At 42.2% G+C, this 19,990-nt stretch overlaps 2 protein-coding genes across 2 annotated transcripts; both read right to left on the bottom strand.

Annotated features, from left to right (window-relative positions):
* Window positions 1-1,733: 1,733 nt before the first annotated feature.
* LOC124045498 (pyridoxal phosphate homeostasis protein-like) lies at window positions 1,734-13,436 on the bottom strand. The gene is made up of 8 exons (XM_046364829.1): window positions 12,842-13,436; window positions 9,876-9,983; window positions 5,546-5,581; window positions 5,375-5,450; window positions 5,055-5,195; window positions 2,972-3,114; window positions 2,772-2,870; window positions 1,734-2,605 (listed from the first exon to the last, which is right to left on the bottom strand). Exons 1-8 carry the CDS (start codon window positions 12,929-12,931, stop codon window positions 2,450-2,452), a joined length of 849 nt encoding a protein of 282 aa, XP_046220785.1. The 5' UTR covers window positions 12,932-13,436; the 3' UTR covers window positions 1,734-2,449.
* A 262-nt stretch (window positions 13,437-13,698) lies between these two features.
* snrpg (small nuclear ribonucleoprotein polypeptide G) lies at window positions 13,699-19,779 on the bottom strand. The gene is made up of 4 exons (XM_046364830.1): window positions 19,651-19,779; window positions 18,212-18,234; window positions 14,029-14,153; window positions 13,699-13,887 (listed from the first exon to the last, which is right to left on the bottom strand). The coding sequence occupies exons 1-4, from the start codon at window positions 19,680-19,682 to the stop codon at window positions 13,837-13,839; spliced, it is 231 nt and encodes a 76-aa protein (XP_046220786.1). The 5' UTR covers window positions 19,683-19,779; the 3' UTR covers window positions 13,699-13,836.
* Between the last annotated feature and the right edge of the window lie 211 nt (window positions 19,780-19,990).

The raw sequence follows: 19,990 nt of genomic DNA on the forward strand, positions 1-19,990 counted from the left end.
CATGTCACAGATTGGTTTATTTAAAAAATTAAGTGAAGTTCTACCTGATGCCATTAAAAGTTAACACTTTAAAAACTGATTTTCAAACAGATGTGTGGTCTATTTGAAAATCAGTTTTTAAAGTGTTAACTTTTAATGGCATCAGGTAGAACTTCACTTAATTTTTTAAATAAACCAATGTGCCATTTCACATATGTCAACAATGGTATTATGCTGGAGATAAATGAGGTTGAGAAGTGGTGGAGTTGCCCTTTTAAATGGGCAATCTGCAGCTGAAGGATAGGGCTGGAGAAATTTAACCACACTCACATTTTTAGTCAAAGCTATAAATTCAAGGACTGACCAACTTTGAGATCAAAATTGTTTACATTTACTTTGTTTATAAACAATGAAGTAAAACAAGATTTTATTTTAGGTTCTGATGATGAGGTACAACAGTTGAACTAAGCTCATGAGGCATTTGTAAGTTATTCAAGAATCAATGGGTACATATTAATTTGTAAATCTAAAAATGTAACGACTGCAGATTGCCCTTTTTAACCCTGGGAAGCAAATGAATTGATGCCATCCGGTGCGTTTTGTGTATTGTCCATTATTATTCAGTGATTTTAATTATTGTGTTAAGGAGTAAGCAGCACCTGTGTCCATTTTGTTGTATTAGGTCTACTGCTGTGTAGTTGTTGTATAAAACTTTGTTGGACTGTACATATAAGCAGTGGCAAAAGTAAACATTACATTTTTGTGTCACTTTGAACTAAGCAGTCAGATCCACATTACTAGTATTTTGTAGATCTGGGTCTTTCTGAAAACTGTATACTTTTGGTTTAAAACACTTGTATTTATTTGGACTATATTGTGTTTTAGTCTACTAACATGATTGTAACGTAGATAATAATTGGGATATCTTAATGACTAACCTGTTCGTGCCCAAACACCAGTTCACAAGTAGAATGGCATCCACAACCTTACCTTCTGTTGAAGAGCAGTATCATTCCAGAAAATATGACATCATTTATATTTCCAGAGGTCCAAACAGCCCCGTTTAAAAAAAATATTTTTTAAAGACCAACTAATTAAATTAGGTGCAGATTCAATTTGAATGTTGTGGAAATGAATGCCCATGATAAAATACCCTGGAGTTATTCAGAACTGAACAAGGGTTTAGGTTACAAGCTAGATATCAGTAAGATGTGAATACAACTACTGTAGTGTTATGACAAGGGATAAAGTCACAAGGTTTTAATTTGTCATTATTAAGGTTGTTTACTTTTGGTTGGCTGTCATTTCAATGTACTCAATAAAAATGGAAAAAGTTTTTGATTCCCATCTGTTTATGTAGCATTCCCTGAACAGGATGTGTGATTCCCATCTGTGGTCTGTTTATGTAGCATTCCCTGAACAGGATGTGTGATCCCATCTGTGGTCTGTTTATGTAGCATTCCCTGAACAGGATGTGTGATCCCATCTGTGGTCTGTTTATGTAGCATTCCCTGAACAGGATGTGTGATCCCATCTGTGGTCTGTTTATGTAGCATTCCCTGAACAGGATGTGTGATTCCCATCTGTGGTCTGTTTATGTAGCATTCCGTGAACAGGATGTGTGATTCCCATCTGTGGTCTGTTTATGTAGCATTCCCTGAACAGTTATTTTCAATAAATATTTTATTGCTTGTCACCTTCCTCAGTATCAATTTAACCCTGTATCTTGTTTAAGTGAATGTTTTGCAATACAATTCACTGAATGTGTTTATTATCATCCTTAGTTATGAATTTAGTTTTACATTGATGGTAACTACAGCATTATTGTTCCATAATAACTATAGGATAGAAGATCTCATAACAGAAACAAACTAAAACTATTTCCTCTTTGCATAGGTTCATTCTTAAATATTTTTACTGCACCAACAAATAATAATTCAGACCAGAAGAATCACTGACATCACACAAAATGAGATAGTGGCAATGTAAACATATGGTATGAATCATTTCTTACCTGCCGTTTCCTAATTTGGTTTATCAATTATAAAAACATCAAATATCTGACATCATACAAAACAATTTAATTGACTCATACCATACGTCATGATAAGGGGGAGTCGAGAGAGCCGACCTCTGCTTGACTCTCCAAATTATCTCGATTTCCGTAATGGTGTAAAACGGTATCTATTGAATCTAGGGTTGGCACAAGATCAAGATGTGAGGTAGGGAACTTCTTATATCCTATAGCATCAATTGATTAATGAGAATCTATGTCTAATGTCAACTTAAAAGATCGAACGTCATCCCAAAATGCTCAAATAAATGAATGGGCTCTGTAGAAAACTACTACATCAACCAAAGACATCATAAAGACATACTGTGGAAACCTGCTGTTGTTTTCCCCCCCCCAGACAATCTCATAAAATACTAAATCCTTTTCAGCCTGTTGTGAGTGTAGGGAGGAGAAACATCACTGTTCTGTCACAGTGAGACGCTCCATCTTCTTAGCTGCCTCTTCTGTAGGAACCTTTGACTTTCTCTCTGGACTGGGAGTGGGAGTGTTGGGATAATCCCTGTTACCAAAAATAGTACTACCCACTCGCACGTTGGTTGAACCCACCTCAATCTAAAAGGAGGAAATGGAAGAGGAGATATACCTCAGAAGGTTATAACTTATACAAACAGCATGAGCATTCGAGTTGCAAATGGGTAGACTAATCAATATTTGATAATTCAGTATGTTAAGAACATATTGTATTAGCCATTAAGAAGGCTGGAACAGTGGAATTTACCGCGTGTTCGAAGTCAGTGGACATGCCCATACTAAGCTCCACATTTTCAAGCGGCAGCTGTAGACTGGCACACACTTCCTGTCGCCGACTCAGCAAAGCCTGGTTGGTGATGCGCAGCAGACTTAACACACACACACACCTATAGATGTTTACCAAAAGCCTTAACATAAAACATTAGGGTAATCATAACAGTCAAATACCTGAAAATCCGGGTTAGGGCCATCAGCTAGGTCGTAACCATAGCGACCAATGGTCATGAGTCCGGAGAAGTGTAGGGCAGAGCATTTGGATAAAATGTGTTTCACTGTGGTCACGGTCTCACCAGGAGGCAGTCCATGTTTACCTAGAGGTAATGTACACAGTGTACAAAACATTAAGAACACCTGCTATTTCCATGACTTTGACTGACCAAGGCCAATCCAGGTGAAAGCTATAATCCCTTATTGATGTCAATTGTTAAATCCACTTCAAATCAGTGTAGATGAAGGGGAGGAGATAGGTTAAAGAAGGATATTTAAGCCTTGAGACGTGGATTGTGTCTGTGTGCCATTCAGAGGGTGAATGGGCAAGAATAAAAGTGTAACTGCCTTTGGTTATGGTAGTAGGTACAGACGCACCAGTTTGTGTCAAGAACTGCAACGCTGCTGGGTTTTTCACACTCAACAATTTCCCGTGTGTATAAAGAATGGTCCACCACCCAAAGGACATTCGGACAACTTAACAACTGTGGGAAGCATTGGAGTCAACATGGGCCAGCATCCCTGTGGAACGCGTTCAACACCTTGTAGAGTCCCTGCCCCGACGGATTGAGGCTCTTCTGAGGGCATAATGGGGGCGGGGGACTCAATATTCGGATGGTGTTCTTAATGTTTTGTACACCGTGTGGAACAGTAGTTGAATCTGTCTGTGAATCAGGTTGACTTCATGATTGTTGCCCTTGAGACAGAACTGAGTGATTTCTACTAGATGGGCCAGCTGCAAAGTCAAAATTGTCTAGATATATATGTTGGATAAAATATTAAAAACAAAAATGAGCTTTTTGGTCTTATTTTATGGTCAGGGTTTGGATTAAATTTAAAAAGCAGATTTTATGACATTGCGGATGTGCCAGCTAGTGACCTCTGCAGTGCTTCCTCCAGTACATGAGTCACCTCAATAAATACCAACCTGCGTGTGTGTGAACCAAGGGTTGAAACCGGTTCATGAAACAGAACCAAAAACCAGAAAATAACAAAATTATTTGAGGAACAGAACCCGATCCGAAAACGAAAGTGAGCTATGCTGTTCCGGAACAGAACCATAATTTTAAAAGCATGGGAACCGATTAGTAACGTAATTTCACGTTCCAAGCATTTTATTCCAGTCCCACAAAAAAAACGCAACAAAGGCGTTATCAATTAATTATCAATTAATTTCTGTCAAAACAGAAACTTATTCCAGCATCTGCCTGCCAGTTGGAAATCTTTTCCAGTCGGTCGGTGTATATGCTACCTGCCCCTCCCCATGTAAACATAGGTTACTGTAGCCTACTGACAAAGTGTCATTCAGAAATTAGGGAGAGATGTTAAATTAGAGAAGAATGAATTGACTTTTTCAATGCTATTTGATACTATAGTTACCATGTTTCACATTGGATTTCTTAACTACAAAAAAAAGGTAAATGTTTTATTTTAAATTCTGGTGCCGCTCTGCACACACAAGCTTGTTAGCTAGCTAGCTCTGGTCCAACGTTAAATCAACTCGGTAGTTCAAAGACATTCAAAGTTCCTTCAAAGAAGCCACTGCTCCGTAGCTATAACTCTGCGGGCCTAATTCCAATAATGCATGTCATAACAAGATGCCCAGCACTTCAAGGCAAGCTTCCTCCATCCTCAACATTCCTGATGCATCTCGTGCCTCCCTACACGGTGACTGGCAGCACAGTGTGTGTTTGTCTTTCAATAGGATTAAACCATGATTTCGCTGCAAAATTTGCTCATAACGGACTTCCTATGCAGATTAAATCGCTTAGCCACTCCACAGAAAGCTGCTCTATCCGCACTGATTGGTAATTTAATAACGAGCTTAATGTAAAAATAAATGTATATTTCAGAGGTTTAAAAAGGAACAGAAAGGAAAGATATAAAGTGGTACTTTTTTAGCGGTTCGAACCGGTTCAGAACCTTATTTTTCTGGTCGGGACAGTGTAACGTAACAACAACAAAACAATGATGGTTCTGTTCAGAACAAAACGATTTGGGGAAAAAAAATGTTGGGGTTCCAACCCCTGGTGTGAACACTTACTTTCCTCCCCACTGGTGTTGATCTGAACCATGATCTTTAACGTCTGCGTACTAGCTGTTCTCAACCGCAGCCAGGAGCTGTTTACCTTGTCGGCCAACTTGACAGAGTCCACTGTCTCCACCATGGACAGGTTTGGTACACCTGTGGGCAGAGTTAAGATATACCAGTGTTACTAAAGGCTACTACAGAATGGTGTTCGAAAAAAGCTTTCTTTTTGACTAGGACCGCTGGGTATAGGAAGACATGCAAGTTGATGTTAAAAGCTTTAGAGATATGGAGGCATAGAATGTTGCACGTCGGGGCAGGGACATTCTACTTACCCAAAAGTTTGTTGACATTATTCTTCTGTAAATGGCCAATGAAATGCCACTCGATATCTGGGCAAGATTCTAAAATCTAGGTTAGGACAGAAATATATATTTTTTTATCGGTTGCTGGATAGACACATTACATATGGTAAAGAATAATATGACTTAAACCTTTCAACACACCTGAGGATTTGAAGCTTTATCCACAAGTTCATTCACCTAAAAGTGAGAGGTGAAAGGGACAAAAATAAAAAGTCAAGCCGCAAATGTCTTCACACTACTAATAAAGGTTTTATGTGGAACTGTACATCATGTTCCCATCATGCACAGCGGGGAGAACAAGTATTTGATACACTGCCTGATTTTGCAGGTTTTCCTACTTACAAAGCATGTAGAGGTCTGTAATTTTTATCATAGGAAAGCTATATTTATCACTTCAACTGTGAGAGACGGAACCTAGATTCCGTCTCTCACAGTTGAAGTGTACCTACGATAAAAAATTACAGACCTCTACATGTTGTGTAAGTAGGAAAACCTGCAAAATCTGCAGTGTATCACATGCTTGTTCTCCCCACTGTATATAACGTATGCAATTTATCCGATTTTTATTATCCAAAGCGATTCACTATCATGCGTGCATTGATTATACGTACAGGTGGTCCCGGGAATCAAAACCACCATCCTGGCATTACAAAGCAACATTCTCAACCGACTGAGCTACAGAGGACTTTGATCCCAACTCTCAGTTCCATTACATCACACAACTCTCATTGGACAAAGAAGTCTTCTGTAGGGGGGATTTTTGTTTCGGAGCCCCCGACACTCAATCTGAAAATTAACACGGGTCGCAAGCGGTATGGTTTTGGAAGCATAAGGATTTTATCGTTCAAATCAACAATTTACTTTCTAAAAAACAAGAAAAGGTTACATTGATACACACCATGATAGGGTTAATGTTCCCAAACAACCATATATCCATGTGACAGTGTTTGTTTATGGAAAAAGGAGGGAAGACAAGAGGCAACCACCTGTGCTAATTAGCTATGAAGCATCCACCGACCACCTGTGTGTAAGCGTAACTCGGGAAAGTGTTGCAGAAGTGTGGTGTCGATGGATGAAAGCATCCATAGCTGTATGGATCTGTAACTGAACTACAGAGGACCATGCTCTATTTGCTGAACTACAGAGGACCATGTCCTACTAACTGAACTACAGAGGACTGTGTTCTACTAACTGAACTACAGAGGACCGTGTCCTACTAGCTGAACTACAGAGGACCATGTCCTACTAGCTGAACTACAGAGGACCATGTTCTACAAACTGAGCTACAGAGGACCATGTTCTACGAACTACAGAGGTCCATGTTCTACTAACTGAACTATAGCCTTCCTGTTTGGCCCTGTCCGGGGGTGTCATCGGATGGGGCCACAGTGTCTCCTGACCCCTCCTGTCTCAGCCTCCAGTATTTATGCTGCAGGAGTTTGTGTCGGGGGGCTAGGGTCAGTTTGTTATATCTGGAGTACTTCTCCTGTCCTATCCGGTGTCCTGTGTGAATTTAAGTATGCTCTCTCTAATTCTCTCTCTCGGAGGACCTGAGCCCTAGGACCATGCCTCAGGACTACCGGGCATAATGACTCCTTGCTGTCCCCAGTCCACCTGGCCGTGCTGCTGCTCCAGTTTCAACTGTTCTGCCTGTGATTATTATTATTTGACCATGCTGGTCATATATGAACATTTAGGCCAAGTTCTGTTATAATCTCCACCTGGCACAGCCAGAAGAGGACTGGCCACCCCACAAAGCCTGGTTCCTCTCTAGGTTTCTTCCTAGGTTTTGGCCTTTCTAGGGAGTTTTCTGAGCCACCGTGCTTCTACACCTGCATTGCTTGCTGTTTGGGGTTTTAGGCTGGGTTTCTGTACAGCACTGAGATATCAGCTGATGTACGAGGGGCTATATAAATACATTTGATTTTAACTACAGAGGACCATGTTCTACTAACTGAACTACAGAGGACCATGTTCTACTAACTGAACTACAGAGGACCATGTTCTACTGACTGAACTACAGAGGACCATGTTCTACTAACTGATCTACAGAGGACCATGTTCTACTAACTGAACTACAGAGGACCATGTTCTACTGACTGAACTACAGAGGACCATGTTCTACTGACTGAACTACAGAGGACCATGTTCTACTGACTGAACTACAGAGGACCATGTTCTACTGACTGAACTACAGAGGACCATGTTCTACTGACTGAACTACAGAGGACCATGTTCTACTGACTGAATTACAGAGGACCATGTTCTACTGACTGAACTACAGAGGACCATGTTCTACTGACTGAACTACAGAGAACCATGTTCTACTGACTGAACTACAGAGGACCATGTTCTACTGACTGAACTACAGAGGACCATGTTCTACTGACTGAACTACAGAGGACCATGTTCTCCTAACTGAACTACAGAGGACCATGTTCTCCTAACTGAACTACAGAGGACCATGTTCTACTAACTGAACTACAGAGGACCATGTTCTACTAACTGAACTACAGAGGACCATGTTCTACTGACTGAACTACAGAGGACCATGTTCTCCTAACTGAACTACAGAGGACCATGTTCTACTAACGGAACTACAAAGGACCATGTTCTATTAACTGAACTACAGAGGACCATGTTCTCCTAACTGAACTACAGAGGACCATGTTCTCCTAACTGAACTACAGAGGACCATGTTCTACTGACTGAACTACAGAGGACCATGTTCTCCTAACTGAAATACAGAGGACCATGTTCTACTGACTGAACTACAGAGGACCATGTTCTACTAACTGAAATACAGAGGACCATGTTCTACTGACTGAACTACAGAGGACCATGTTCTACTGACTGAACTACAGAGGACCATGTTCTACTGACTGAACTACAGAGGACTGTGTTCTACTAACTACAGAGGACCATGTTCTACAAACTGAACTACAGAGGACCATGTTCTCCTAACTGAAATACAGAGGACCATGTTCTACTGACTGAACTACAGAGGACCATGTTCTACTAACTGAAATACAGAGGACCATGTTCTACTGACTGAACTACAGAGGACCATGTTCTACTGACTGAACTACAGAGGACCATGTTCTACTAACTGAAATACAGAGGACCATGTTCTACTGACTGAACTACAGAGGACCATGTTCTACTGACTGAACTACAGAGGACCATGTTCTACTGACTGAACTACAGAGGACCGTGTTCTACTAACTACAGAGGACCATGTTCTACTGACTGAACTACAGAGGACCATGTTCTCCTAACTGAAATACAGAGGACCATGTTCTACTGACTGAACTACAGAGGACCATGTTCTACTAACTGAAATACAGAGGACCATGTTCTACTGACTGAACTACAGAGGACCATGTTCTACTGACTGAACTACAGAGGACCATGTTCTACTGACTGAACTACAGAGGACCGTGTTCTACTAACTACAGAGGACCATGTTCTACAAACTGAACTACAGAGGACCATGTTCTACTAACTGAACTACAGAGGACCATGTTCTACTAACTGAACTACAAAGGACCATGTTCTACTAACTGAACTACAGAGGACCATGTTCTACTAACTGAACTACAGAGGACCATGTTCTACTAACTGAACTACAGAGGACCATGTTCTACTAACTGAACTACAGAGGACCATGTTCTACTAACTGAACTACAGAGGACCATGTTCTACTAACTGAACTACAGAGGACCATGTTCTACTAACTGAACTACAGAGGACCATGTTCTACTAACTGAACTACAGAGGACCATGTTCTACTAACTGAACTACAGAGGACCATGTTCTACTAACTGAACTACAGAGGACCATGTTCTACTGACTGAACTACAGAGGACCATGTTCTCCTAACTGAAATACAGAGGACCATGTTCTACTGACTGAACTACAGAGGACCATGTTCTACTAACTGAAATACAGAGGACCATGTTCTACTGACTGAACTACAGAGGACCATGTTCTACTGACTGAACTACAGAGGACCATGTTCTACTGACTGAACTACAGAGGACCGTGTTCTACTAACTACAGAGGACCATGTTCTACAAACTGAACTACAGAGGACCATGTTCTACTAACTGAACTACAGAGGACCATGTTCTACTAACTGAACTACAAAGGACCATGTTCTACTAACTGAACTACAGAGGACCATGTTCTACTAACTGAACTACAGAGGACCATGTTCTACTAACTGAACTACAGAGGACCATGTTCTACTAACTGAACTACAGAGGACCATGTTCTACTAACTGAACTACAGAGGACCATGTTCTACTAACTGAACTACAGAGGACCATGTTCTACTAACTGAACTACAGAGGACCATGTTCTACTAACTGAACTACAGAGGACCATGTTCTACTGACTGAACTACAGAGGACCATGTTCTACTAACTAAGCTAGAGGACCAGTGTATAATACTCAGTATAACACTCACATAGTTTTCACCAAAGTTGCGATGTCCTTTTCGGTACGCCTCGATCACCATGTCAGGTGGTTTCGTCTTACTTACAGCTACCAGGCGGGGCGGCACCGCGGGCAACGTCTTGGGTGGGAGAGCAGAGGGAAACAAAAGGAAAAAAATATATTGCAAATAAATGTGTTATATGAACCCAGCCGACATCTGAGGCTCATTCAGGAAGACATATTGGGGGACAATACAGAACAGGAATGCCTCGGTCATGTAGAAAACTATATTGTGTTAGCTGTACTGGTAACGTGTAAAACATTGTGCCTTCCTGAACACAACCAAGATATGCTGTCCAAATGCACTTATTTTAGCATGCTGGCATTTCCTTACAATCAAGATGACAGGAATCTGAAAGGGTCGTCTTTGTCGGTCTACACTGTATTGTGTTTCATTGTTTGTCCAAGATGGCGTAGCAGTCAGACGTCTTTTTGTCCTCGTCTTGACGTGTCCCAGGTATATATATTTTTATAAACACTTCAGCGAGCAGGCCTTTCTAATCAACCTGGCCCGCATATCCTGGAAGGACATTGACCTCATTCCGTCAGTAGAGGATACCTGGTTATTCTTTAAAAGTGCTTTCCTCACCATCTTAAACAAGCATGCCAAAATTGCTGCAACCAACATTGTTGCAACCCCTGTTACTAGCCTGTTCAACCTCTCTTTCGTATCATCTGAGATCCCCAAACATTGGAAAGTTGCCACGGTCACCCCCCTCTTCCAAAAGGGGGAGATACTCTAGACCCAAACTGATACAGTCCTATATCTATCCTACTCTGCCTTTCTAAGGTCTTCGAAAGCCAAGTTAAACAGATCACCGACCATTTCGAATCCCACCGTACCTTCTCCGCTATGAAATCTGGTTTCTGAGCTGGTCATGGCTGCACCTCAGCCACGCTCAAGGTCCTAAACGATATCATAACCGGCATCGATAAGAGACAATACTGTGCAGCTGTATTCATCGACCTGGCCAAGGCATTCGACTCTGAGAATGCGGTGATTGACATCGGCAGACTCAACAGCCTTGGTTTCTCAAATGACTGCCTCACCTGGTTCACCAACTACTTCTCAGACAGAGTTCAGTGAATCGGAGGGCCTGTTGTCCGGACCTCTGGCAGTCTCTATGGGGGTGCCACAGGGTTCAATCCTCGGGCTGACTCTTTTCTCTGTATACATTAATGATGTCGCTCTTGCTGCTGGTGATTCTCTGATCCACCTCTACGCAGTCGACACCATCCTGTATACTTCTGGCCTTTCTTTGGACACTATGTTAACTGACCTCCAGACGAGCTTCAATGCCATACAACTCTCCTTCTGTGGCCTCCAACTGCTCTTAAATACAAGTAAAACTAAATGCATGCTCTTTAACCAATCACTGCCCACACCTGCCCACCCGACCAGCATCACTACTCTGGACGGTTCTGACTTGTGGAATATGTGGACAACTACAAATACCTAGGTGTCTGGTTAAACTGTAAACTCTCCTTCCAGACTCACATTAAGCATCGCCAATCCAAAATTAAATCTCGAATCAGCTTCCTATTTCACAACAAAGCATCCTTCACTAATACTGACTAACCTATCGATCTTTGACTTCGGCGATGTCATTTACAAAATAGGCTCCAACACCCTACTCAGTAAATTGGATGCAGTCTATCACAGTGCCATCCGTTTTGTCACCAAAGCCCCATATACTACCCACCACTGCAACCTGTATGCTCTCGTTGGCTGGCCCTCGCTTCATATTTGTCGCCAAACCCACTGGCTCCAGGTCATCTTTAAGTCTTTGCTAAGTAAAGCCCCGCCTTATCTCAGCTCACTGGTCACCATAGCAGCACGAGCTCCAGCAGGTATATTTCACTTGTCACCCCCAAAGCCAATTCCTCCTTCGGTCGTCTTTCCTTCCAGTTCTCTGCTGCCAATGACTGGAGCGAACTGTAAAAACCACTGAAGCAGGATCTCTCCCTCACTAGCTTTAAGCACCAGCTGTCAGAGCAACTCACAGATCACTGCACCTGTACATAGCCCATCTGTAAACAGCCCATCCAACTACCTCATCCCCATACTGATACCTATTTATTTATTTTTGTTCCTTTGCACCCCCTTATCTCTACTTTAACACTCATCTTCTGCACATCTATCACTCCAGTGTTTAATTGCTATATTGTAATTATTTCACCACTATGGCCTATTTATTGCCTCACCTCCAGTATCCTACCTCATTTGCACACACTGTATATATACTGTATGTTTGACTATTCCATGTGTAACTGTGTTGTTTGTGCTGCACTGCTTTATCTTGGCCAGGTCACAGTTGTAAATGAGAACTTGTTCTCAACAAAGTCAACCTGGTTAAATAAAAGGTGAAATTAAAAAAAAAATACTAAAATTGTGCAGCAGTGAATTTGCCTGATGAATTTAATTAACCCTGGCTGGAATTGACAGTTGCTCCATCTAATTTATGTGTATGTGTGGTCTGATACATCAATTTTAATTTTGGAAGGAGTCTATCAACTTCTAGTATACCTACTGTTTTCGAATGGTGGTGGGATGGTCTCAACTGAACCAATCAAAACGGTCATTCCTTACGATCAGGAGTGAACGGAAGTTGAATGAAGAAATGTTTTGCAACGTTTACAAAACATTGTTAACGTTTAAATCAAAATTATAAAAGCAGCAGACCCTCTAGAACCCTCCACGCGCAAACGGGTTGCATGCAGTGCGCGCCTTTAAATAGTTTGCAGTAAAATAATCAGCACGTATCAAAATGTGATGTGAATGTTCTGGTGTGCTTTCTCAATTCAAAGGTTGGTGGTTTTCCTTGCATAACAGGTCCACCGACCCTCGACACTTAAATGAAAATACAATTTCTCACGACATGACAATCTAAAGTACATACACCGGTTCTTCCCAAGATAATGTTGAACTGGATTTACCTTGGGTCGACGTGCGGCGGCTTGATTTACCCTGTCTACCACAGCTTGTAACGCTTTTCCAACCTCCTCCGACATTCCTACTTTCCACATACCCTCAATCCACCGACCGTGCAGCAACAGCAACGTTATCAACCTGTCAAAATAAAAGTCCTTTCTATATTATAGAACGCTTGTGTGGAGGTGAGTGGGCGACGCCTTGTGTTGTCTATTGATAAACCATTCCGCATCAATTCAATCTAGTGCACACTATCTAGCTGGGTGTTTGAACTATGAGACTCGCACGAAACCAGATATAAATCTACTCCGTTAGTAAATCCATTAGCTGCACCGGTCACTGCTCATGGCGGCTGAGTATCCATATTGCAAAACTGGCTCCGCTCTGCTCAATGACGAGGCATGAGAGCATTTAGCTACTTCTCGTCACTAAACTTCGACAAAACGCAAGGAACGTTATTTTTCTGTGTAATAATCTCTCGTTTTATATTTGACGAGGTTGAAGCCCTTCTGACACTCATGATCTTAGTCAGATATGACTGTAGAGCAGCGAATGGCTCAGTATCAAAATGTTGGTAATTCATTTGGTGGTAGCAGAGCTGTCCATACCCTAAAATATAATACTTTCCCTACCCAGCCCTAACCCAATGTAGAATGTCAGGCTCGGTTCGAGTAAATTAGCTCTTATTGGTGGGTACCATTTTTATGTCTCTGCGTGCAGTTTGAAGAAAGTTGTCAACTAGCGTTCGCGCAATGTCTTTTTAAATATAACTTCTGATAAACGCCTATGTATGCACACATTGTCAAGAATAATCAATCAAGTGCTTGAAACATGTAGGGCTAAAAACAGAATTACACAAAAATAAAGAAAACAAATATCCAAGTTTATTCACAAGATTTCACAATTCAAAACATTTCCAAATTAAACATCTGTAAATGTATCCAGATAGAAAAGGTCCATTAATCCACTTTCTTGAAGACGATTCTGCCATCCCAACTCCTCATACTCTCTCAAGGGCCTCCAACATGATGATACTGTTTCCTCTGATTACCTACAGACCCGTGAAGAAGAAAAAAATACACATATATATTTACTTGAAGAAAAAAACTAGGTATGTGATAACATTGAGAATAAAAGCACAATGTGTCTGTCCCCAGAGATAGTGTAGTTAACAACACTGTTGGGTACTGACCACCATGCCTATGGTGTTCTGTATTCCCCCAGGTGCCATTTCCAAGCAATCATCCATCACCAAGTTCATGAAGGGGTCAAATCCTCGCAGGACTCCTTGGACCTGCCTGCCACCGTTCAGCTTCACTGGAGGGAGAAACACGTGTAACTGTAAGAACAGTTGAAGCAGTACGGCAGGGTTCCCCAAACTGGCTACGCGGGCGGTTTCATATACACAAGACTGTAAAAACACCAGGAAATGAGCTCGAGTGATTTTAATAAGAAATCTGTAAAAGCATAGAGAGACACGTTATTGTATACCAATGTAAGCAAGGTTTGAAATGATTTTTTTTTTGTCAAACATATGTGTTGGGCTTCTTGCAGTCTACAAATTATTTGTAATTATAAACTGGGTGGCTTGAGGTCAATGCTGATTGGCTGACAGACTATACAACGGGTATGACAAAACATTTATTTTAACTGCTCTAATTATATTGTGATAGGTTTGGTTTTTGAGCTTTAATAATTATTAGTTATAAAAGACACATGAGGGGTACCATAATGAAGCTTGGGAGGGGCTGAGTGCAGGGAAAACAGTCACGTGGCAGTACAGATAAGGGGAGGAACCGTTTTAAGGACCAGATCACTCAACTCCCTGACAGGCAATACTGATGCAATGTTTGGCGATAACGAGACTCCACCCAGGGTGAGGTATGTATACTACCATGGATGAAACCATGTCTTTGTCTAATACAGCTGTGTTGACCCTCAGGGCAGAATAAACTTGGTTTAAAGCTTGAGAGTTTGTACTCTGAAAAAGAGAACCTTGGTTCAGTTGGTTACGAGTTTATAATAGCAATAACGAATTTCAGAGGTTATGTGGTATATGGCCAATATACCACAGCTAAAGGCTGTATCCAGGCACTCCGAGTTGCATTGTGTCTTAAGAACAGCCATATACCACACCCCTCGTGCCTTATTGCATTCCAGCCCACCTCCAACATCCGCTCAAGAAAAAGAAAATAAATACAACCTAATCTGAATCTAGTTGATGATCCCTGCAATAAGACAAGTTGGACCCACTTTTCATTTCAGTCCAACAAGTTATATGGCCAAGAAAATGTCAATTGGGTTTAGGGCTGGTTGATATATATTGCATTTGTAAAGTATTCAAGCCCCTTTACTTTTTTCACATTTTGTTATGTTATAGCCATATTCTAAAATTGATTCTATGACCCCCCCCCCCATGAATCTACACACAATAGGCCATAATGAAAAAGCAAAAAAGTATTCAGACACTTTACTCAATATTTTGTTGAAGCACCGTGGGCAGCAATTATAGCCTGAACAACTGTATTTGGAGAGTTTCTCCCAGTCTTCTCTACAGATCCTCTCAAGCTCAGTCAGCTATTTTCAGGACTCTCCTGGAGATGTTGGCTCGGGTTCAAGTCTAGGCTCTGGCTGGGCAACTCAAGGACATTCAGAGACTTGTCCCAAAGCCACTCTACCATGAAGACCTGATCGGTGGAATGCTGCAGAGATGGTTGTCCTTCTGAAAGTTTCTCCCATCTCCACAGAGGAACTCTGGACCTCTGTCAGAGTGACCATTGGGTTCTTTGTCACCTCCCTGATCAAGGCCCTTCTCCCACGATTGCTCAGTTTGGCCGCACGGTCAGTTCTAGGAAGAGTCTCGCTTTTTGAAGATGTCTAGAAATGTACATGTTTTGTGCTTTTGTAAGATGCAATCACTCCTCCATTGCCGACTAGATATTATCTATAACTGGGCTAATAACTCACCACTAGCAAAGGATATGAACAAATGTGCACACGTGGCTACATACAGCTCTCGCTTTGATCTCAAAATAAGCGCATCTACTCACAACCGCTCATGGTGTAAACACAGTCCAGTTCAAAGTGAACGGCACAGATCCATATTTGGCAATGGTCTAGTTGCATACTCCAATCCATTGTGCCTACAACAAAATCTCATGCAGTTTTTTTTGTTAGGCTGCATTTAAAAGTGGCTAATATTGCACTGAATTGATCACAATAACCCACAGTAAAGGGAAACGCTGATAGTGTTAACGGAGAAAACTCTAGAATGTTGAGGAGTTCAATCTTGTGCTTCTCTGCGCAGGATGCTATTTCTAATGCCAGGCAGCCCAGCGTAGGTTAGAGGGAAAATTGAATTGGCGGGGGAGCGCGCGCAGCTTAGAGGGAACATTGAATTGGCAGGAGACTTTGATTGTAAGCCAATTTCCTCCTGTATAGCTGCTAGGCAAAACAGAGATGCACTTCTGTTGTCATCTGATGAAAATACTCTTCTCAATGTGTTGCACTAGTGTTGTTTAGAAAAACTATAGTTGCTCGCCCCTTATCACTCAATTGTTGGCAACACTATTGACTTTATATAACATTTCATTAAAATATATATATTTTTAAAGGCCTGCATTTTGAAAATGCAGATTTCTGAAAGCTAATGCAACAATTATGTATTATGTAGATACAATACATATACAAAACTATGTGGACACTGCTTCAAAATCAGCGGATTTGGCTATTTCAGCAAAGCCCGTTGCTGACAGGTGTATAAAAACGAACACACAGCCATGCAATCTCTATAGACAAACATTGACAGTAGAATGGCTTTACTGAAGAGCTCAGTGACTTTCAACGTGGCACCTTCATAGGATGCCACCTTCCCAAAGAGTAAGTTAATGAGATTTATGCCCTGCTAGAGATGCCCCGGTCAACTGTAAGTGCTGTTATTGTGAAGTGGAAACGTTTATTTAACAAGGCAAGTCAGTTAAGAGCACATTTTTATTTACCATGACAGCCTACCTCGGCCAAACCATAACCTGGACGACGCTGGGCCAGTTGTGCACCGCCCTATGGGACTCCCAATCACGGCCAGTTGTGATACAGCCTGGAATTGAACCAGGGTCAGTAGTGACGCCTCTAGCACTGAGATGCAGTGCCTTAAACCGCCACGCCACTCGGGAGCAACAACGGCTCAGCTGTGAAGCGGTAGGCCACACAGAACGGACCGCTGAAGCGCGTAAAAATCATATGTCCTCAGTTGCAACACTCACTACAAAGTTCCAAACCGCCGCTAGAAGCAATGTCGTCACAAACTGTTGGACGGGAGCTTAATGAAATGGGTTTCCATGGCAGAGCAGCCGCACACAACCCTGTGATCACCATGCGCAATGCCAAGCGTCGGCTGGAATGGTGTAAAGGTCACCGCCATTGGACTCTGGAGCAGTGGAAACACGTTCCCTGGAGTGATGAGTTTGGGGGATGCCAGGAGAACGCTACCTGCCCCAATGCATAGTGCCAACTGTAAAGTTTGGTGGAGGCGGTATAATGGTCTGGGATGTTTTTCATGGTTCGGGCTAAGCCCCTTAGTAGGGCGACAGGTAGCCTAGAGCCAAGGTATCCTAGAGCATCGGGCCAGTAACCGAAAGGTTGCTAGATCGAATCCCCAAGCTGACAAGGTAAAAATCTGTTGTTCTGCCCCTGGATGAGGCAGTTAACCCACTGTTCCTAGGCCGCCATTGAAAATAAGAATTTGTTCTTAACTGACTTGCCCATTTAAATAAAGGTTAAATAAAAACATTTTAAAATGAGTTCCAAGGAAGTTAAATCGTAACGCTACAGCATACATTTTAGGCGATTCTGTGCTTCCAACTTTGTGGCCACTGTTTGGGGAAGGCCATTTCCTGTTTCTGCATGACAATGAGAGGTCCATACAGAAATAGTTTGTCAAGATGAGTGTGGACGAACTTCACTGACCTGAACAGTGCACTGATCTCTGCCCCAGCTAACAACTTTGGGATTTACATTTACATTGGAACACCTATTATTGCCCAACATCAGGAACAGACCTCACTAATGCTCGTGTCTAAATGGAAGAAAGTCCACACAGCAATGTTCCAACATTTAGTAGATGATTGGAGGCTGTTGTAGCAACTAAAGGGGGGGGGGGGAAACTCTTTATTAATGCCTGTGATGTTGGAATGAGATGTTCGACAAGCAGGTGTCCAGTGTCTCTTGTGAGCTGCCCATAATCTAGATATGATTTTAAGGCTATTTGACCCAGCTCTAATTGGGTTTGTCAACATTAGTCTCAACTCTGCAAGCAAAGAGATGAAGTGTGTCCGTTCAACTCAGCAGAACCATAAACACTCGGAATCGGTACTCACACGAAAGCTTCTTGTCCATGAATCTGAAATGGGGAAAAAAATATTATTAGTTGCTAATAAGAGATCGCAACGCCACCGATTGTATGGCTACACCAGAGACGGTTTGGCTCTGATTTTCACTAGAAGCTGGACAATAACTTGTTTTTCGCTAAAGCATCAAACGTTTTTAAAATAAAACATTTTTACACAAGAGATCCATATAGCACGTTGGGAACGATGAAAACGGAAATGCCATTAATTTTCAATAAAGAACGCGAAGTGGGCTGGGGAACCTTTGAGTAAAAAAATGGAATAAACTAAACATTATTCAAATACTCCGCGACATCGGGTCATGATTGACCAATCAAAGCTGAGTACGACCCTGCCTCACACAGGAAGCGGCGCAGGTCCTAATCCAGGCACTTGTCATCTCCCGTCTGGATTACTGCAACTCGCTGTTGGCTGGGCTCCCTGCCTGTGCCATTAAACCCCTACAACTCATCCAGAACGCCGCAGCCCGTCTGGTGTTCAACCTTCCCAAGTTCTCTCACGTCACCCCGCTCCTCCGCTCTCTCCACTGGCTTCCAGTTGAAGCTCGCATCCGCTACAAGACCATGGTGCTTGCCTACGGAGCTGTGAGGGGAACGGCACCTCAGTACCTCCAGGCTCTGATCAGGCCCTACACCCAAACAAGGGCACTGCGTTCATCCACCTCTGGCCTGCTCGCCTCCCTACCACTGAGGAAGTACAGTTCCCGCTCAGCCCAGTCAAAACTGTTCGCTGCTCTGGCCCCCCAATGGTGGAACAAACTCCCTCATGACACCAGGACAGCGGAGTCAATCACCACCTTCCGGAGACACCTGAAACCCCACCTCTTTAAGGAATACCTAGGATATGATAAAGTAATCCTTCTCACCCCCCTTAAAAGATTTAGATGCACTATTGTAAAGTGGCCGTTCCACTGGATGTCATAAGGTGAATGAACCAATTTGTAAGTCGCTCTGGATAAGAGCGTCTGCTAAATGACTTAAATGTAAATGCTCACAATGGCTTCCAAGACCCAACTAGATTGGCTGTTGATACCGAAAGTCAGTATAACTTAGGGGATCACACAGTTCTCCATTCTAACATTTTAATACGACAAGAGCGCAGAGGCAACTCGTTGTCGTTTAGCCGTTCATAATACTGACACTTATTGATATTCGTACATCAATTAAATGCCAATGAATGCATGGTTTAGTAATTTAACCGTATCTTTCAATAACGAACGTTAGCTAGCCATTTTACTAGCCACAACAGTGTTAACTAGTTGCCGACTACCGGTAGCTTTGTGCTAGCGCGTAGCTACCTACGTTAGCTTGCTCGCCACATTATCTAAAATAAACAGCGAAATCTTAGAAATTAGACTGGGTCGAAAACCAACTATGAATATGTATTTTTTGTTTGTTTTAATAACTCACTTTTTCAACTCTGGTGGGTGTGCTTTACTCATGTTTCTTCTTTTTGTTGAGGTCCTTCAGCTCGTGAGACTTCCTTTTGTGAAAAAAAGAAAGCATGCGCAACGACCGGAACCGGAAACGTAATTCTTCTTCTACGAAATAATGGCGTTCCGCTAACTAACGTTTAAGGTGCATGCCGTCACCTACTGTGCTGGAGTGTGTGGTCAATTGCGGTTTACAACATTAGTTCCACATTTCTAAATCCTCCTACCTAACTCTGTACTTCAAATAACCTCATGCAAACTTCCTCTAACATAAGCAAGCACGTCGCTGCTCTACTGTATGGGAGTAGATCATTGAG

Source organism: Oncorhynchus gorbuscha, linkage group LG10 (assembly GCF_021184085.1).
Source record: "Oncorhynchus gorbuscha isolate QuinsamMale2020 ecotype Even-year linkage group LG10, OgorEven_v1.0, whole genome shotgun sequence".
Taxonomy (NCBI): domain Eukaryota; kingdom Metazoa; phylum Chordata; class Actinopteri; order Salmoniformes; family Salmonidae; genus Oncorhynchus; species Oncorhynchus gorbuscha.

Bases quoted from the DNA above. Each gene is read 5' to 3' on its own strand.
- LOC124045498 (XM_046364829.1), bottom strand. From the start codon at position 12,931: ATGTGGAAAGTAGGAATGTCGGAGGAGGTTGGAAAAGCGTTACAAGCT. The intron at 3,115-5,054 runs GTAAGTGTTCAC...CATTACCTCTAG, and splicing joins CAACACCAGTGGGGAGGAAA to GTAAACATGGACTGCCTCCT. The intron at 2,606-2,771 runs GTAAATTCCACT...TCCTCCTTTTAG, and splicing joins CCACTGACTTCGAACACGCG to ATTGAGGTGGGTTCAACCAA.
- snrpg (XM_046364830.1), bottom strand. From the start codon at position 19,682: ATGAGTAAAGCACACCCACCAGAGTTGAAAAA. The intron at 18,235-19,650 runs GTGAGTTATTAA...TCCCCATTTCAG, and splicing joins CACCCACCAGAGTTGAAAAA to ATTCATGGACAAGAAGCTTT. The intron at 13,888-14,028 runs GTCAGTACCCAA...ACGGGTCTGTAG, and splicing joins AGAACACCATAGGCATGGTG to GTAATCAGAGGAAACAGTAT.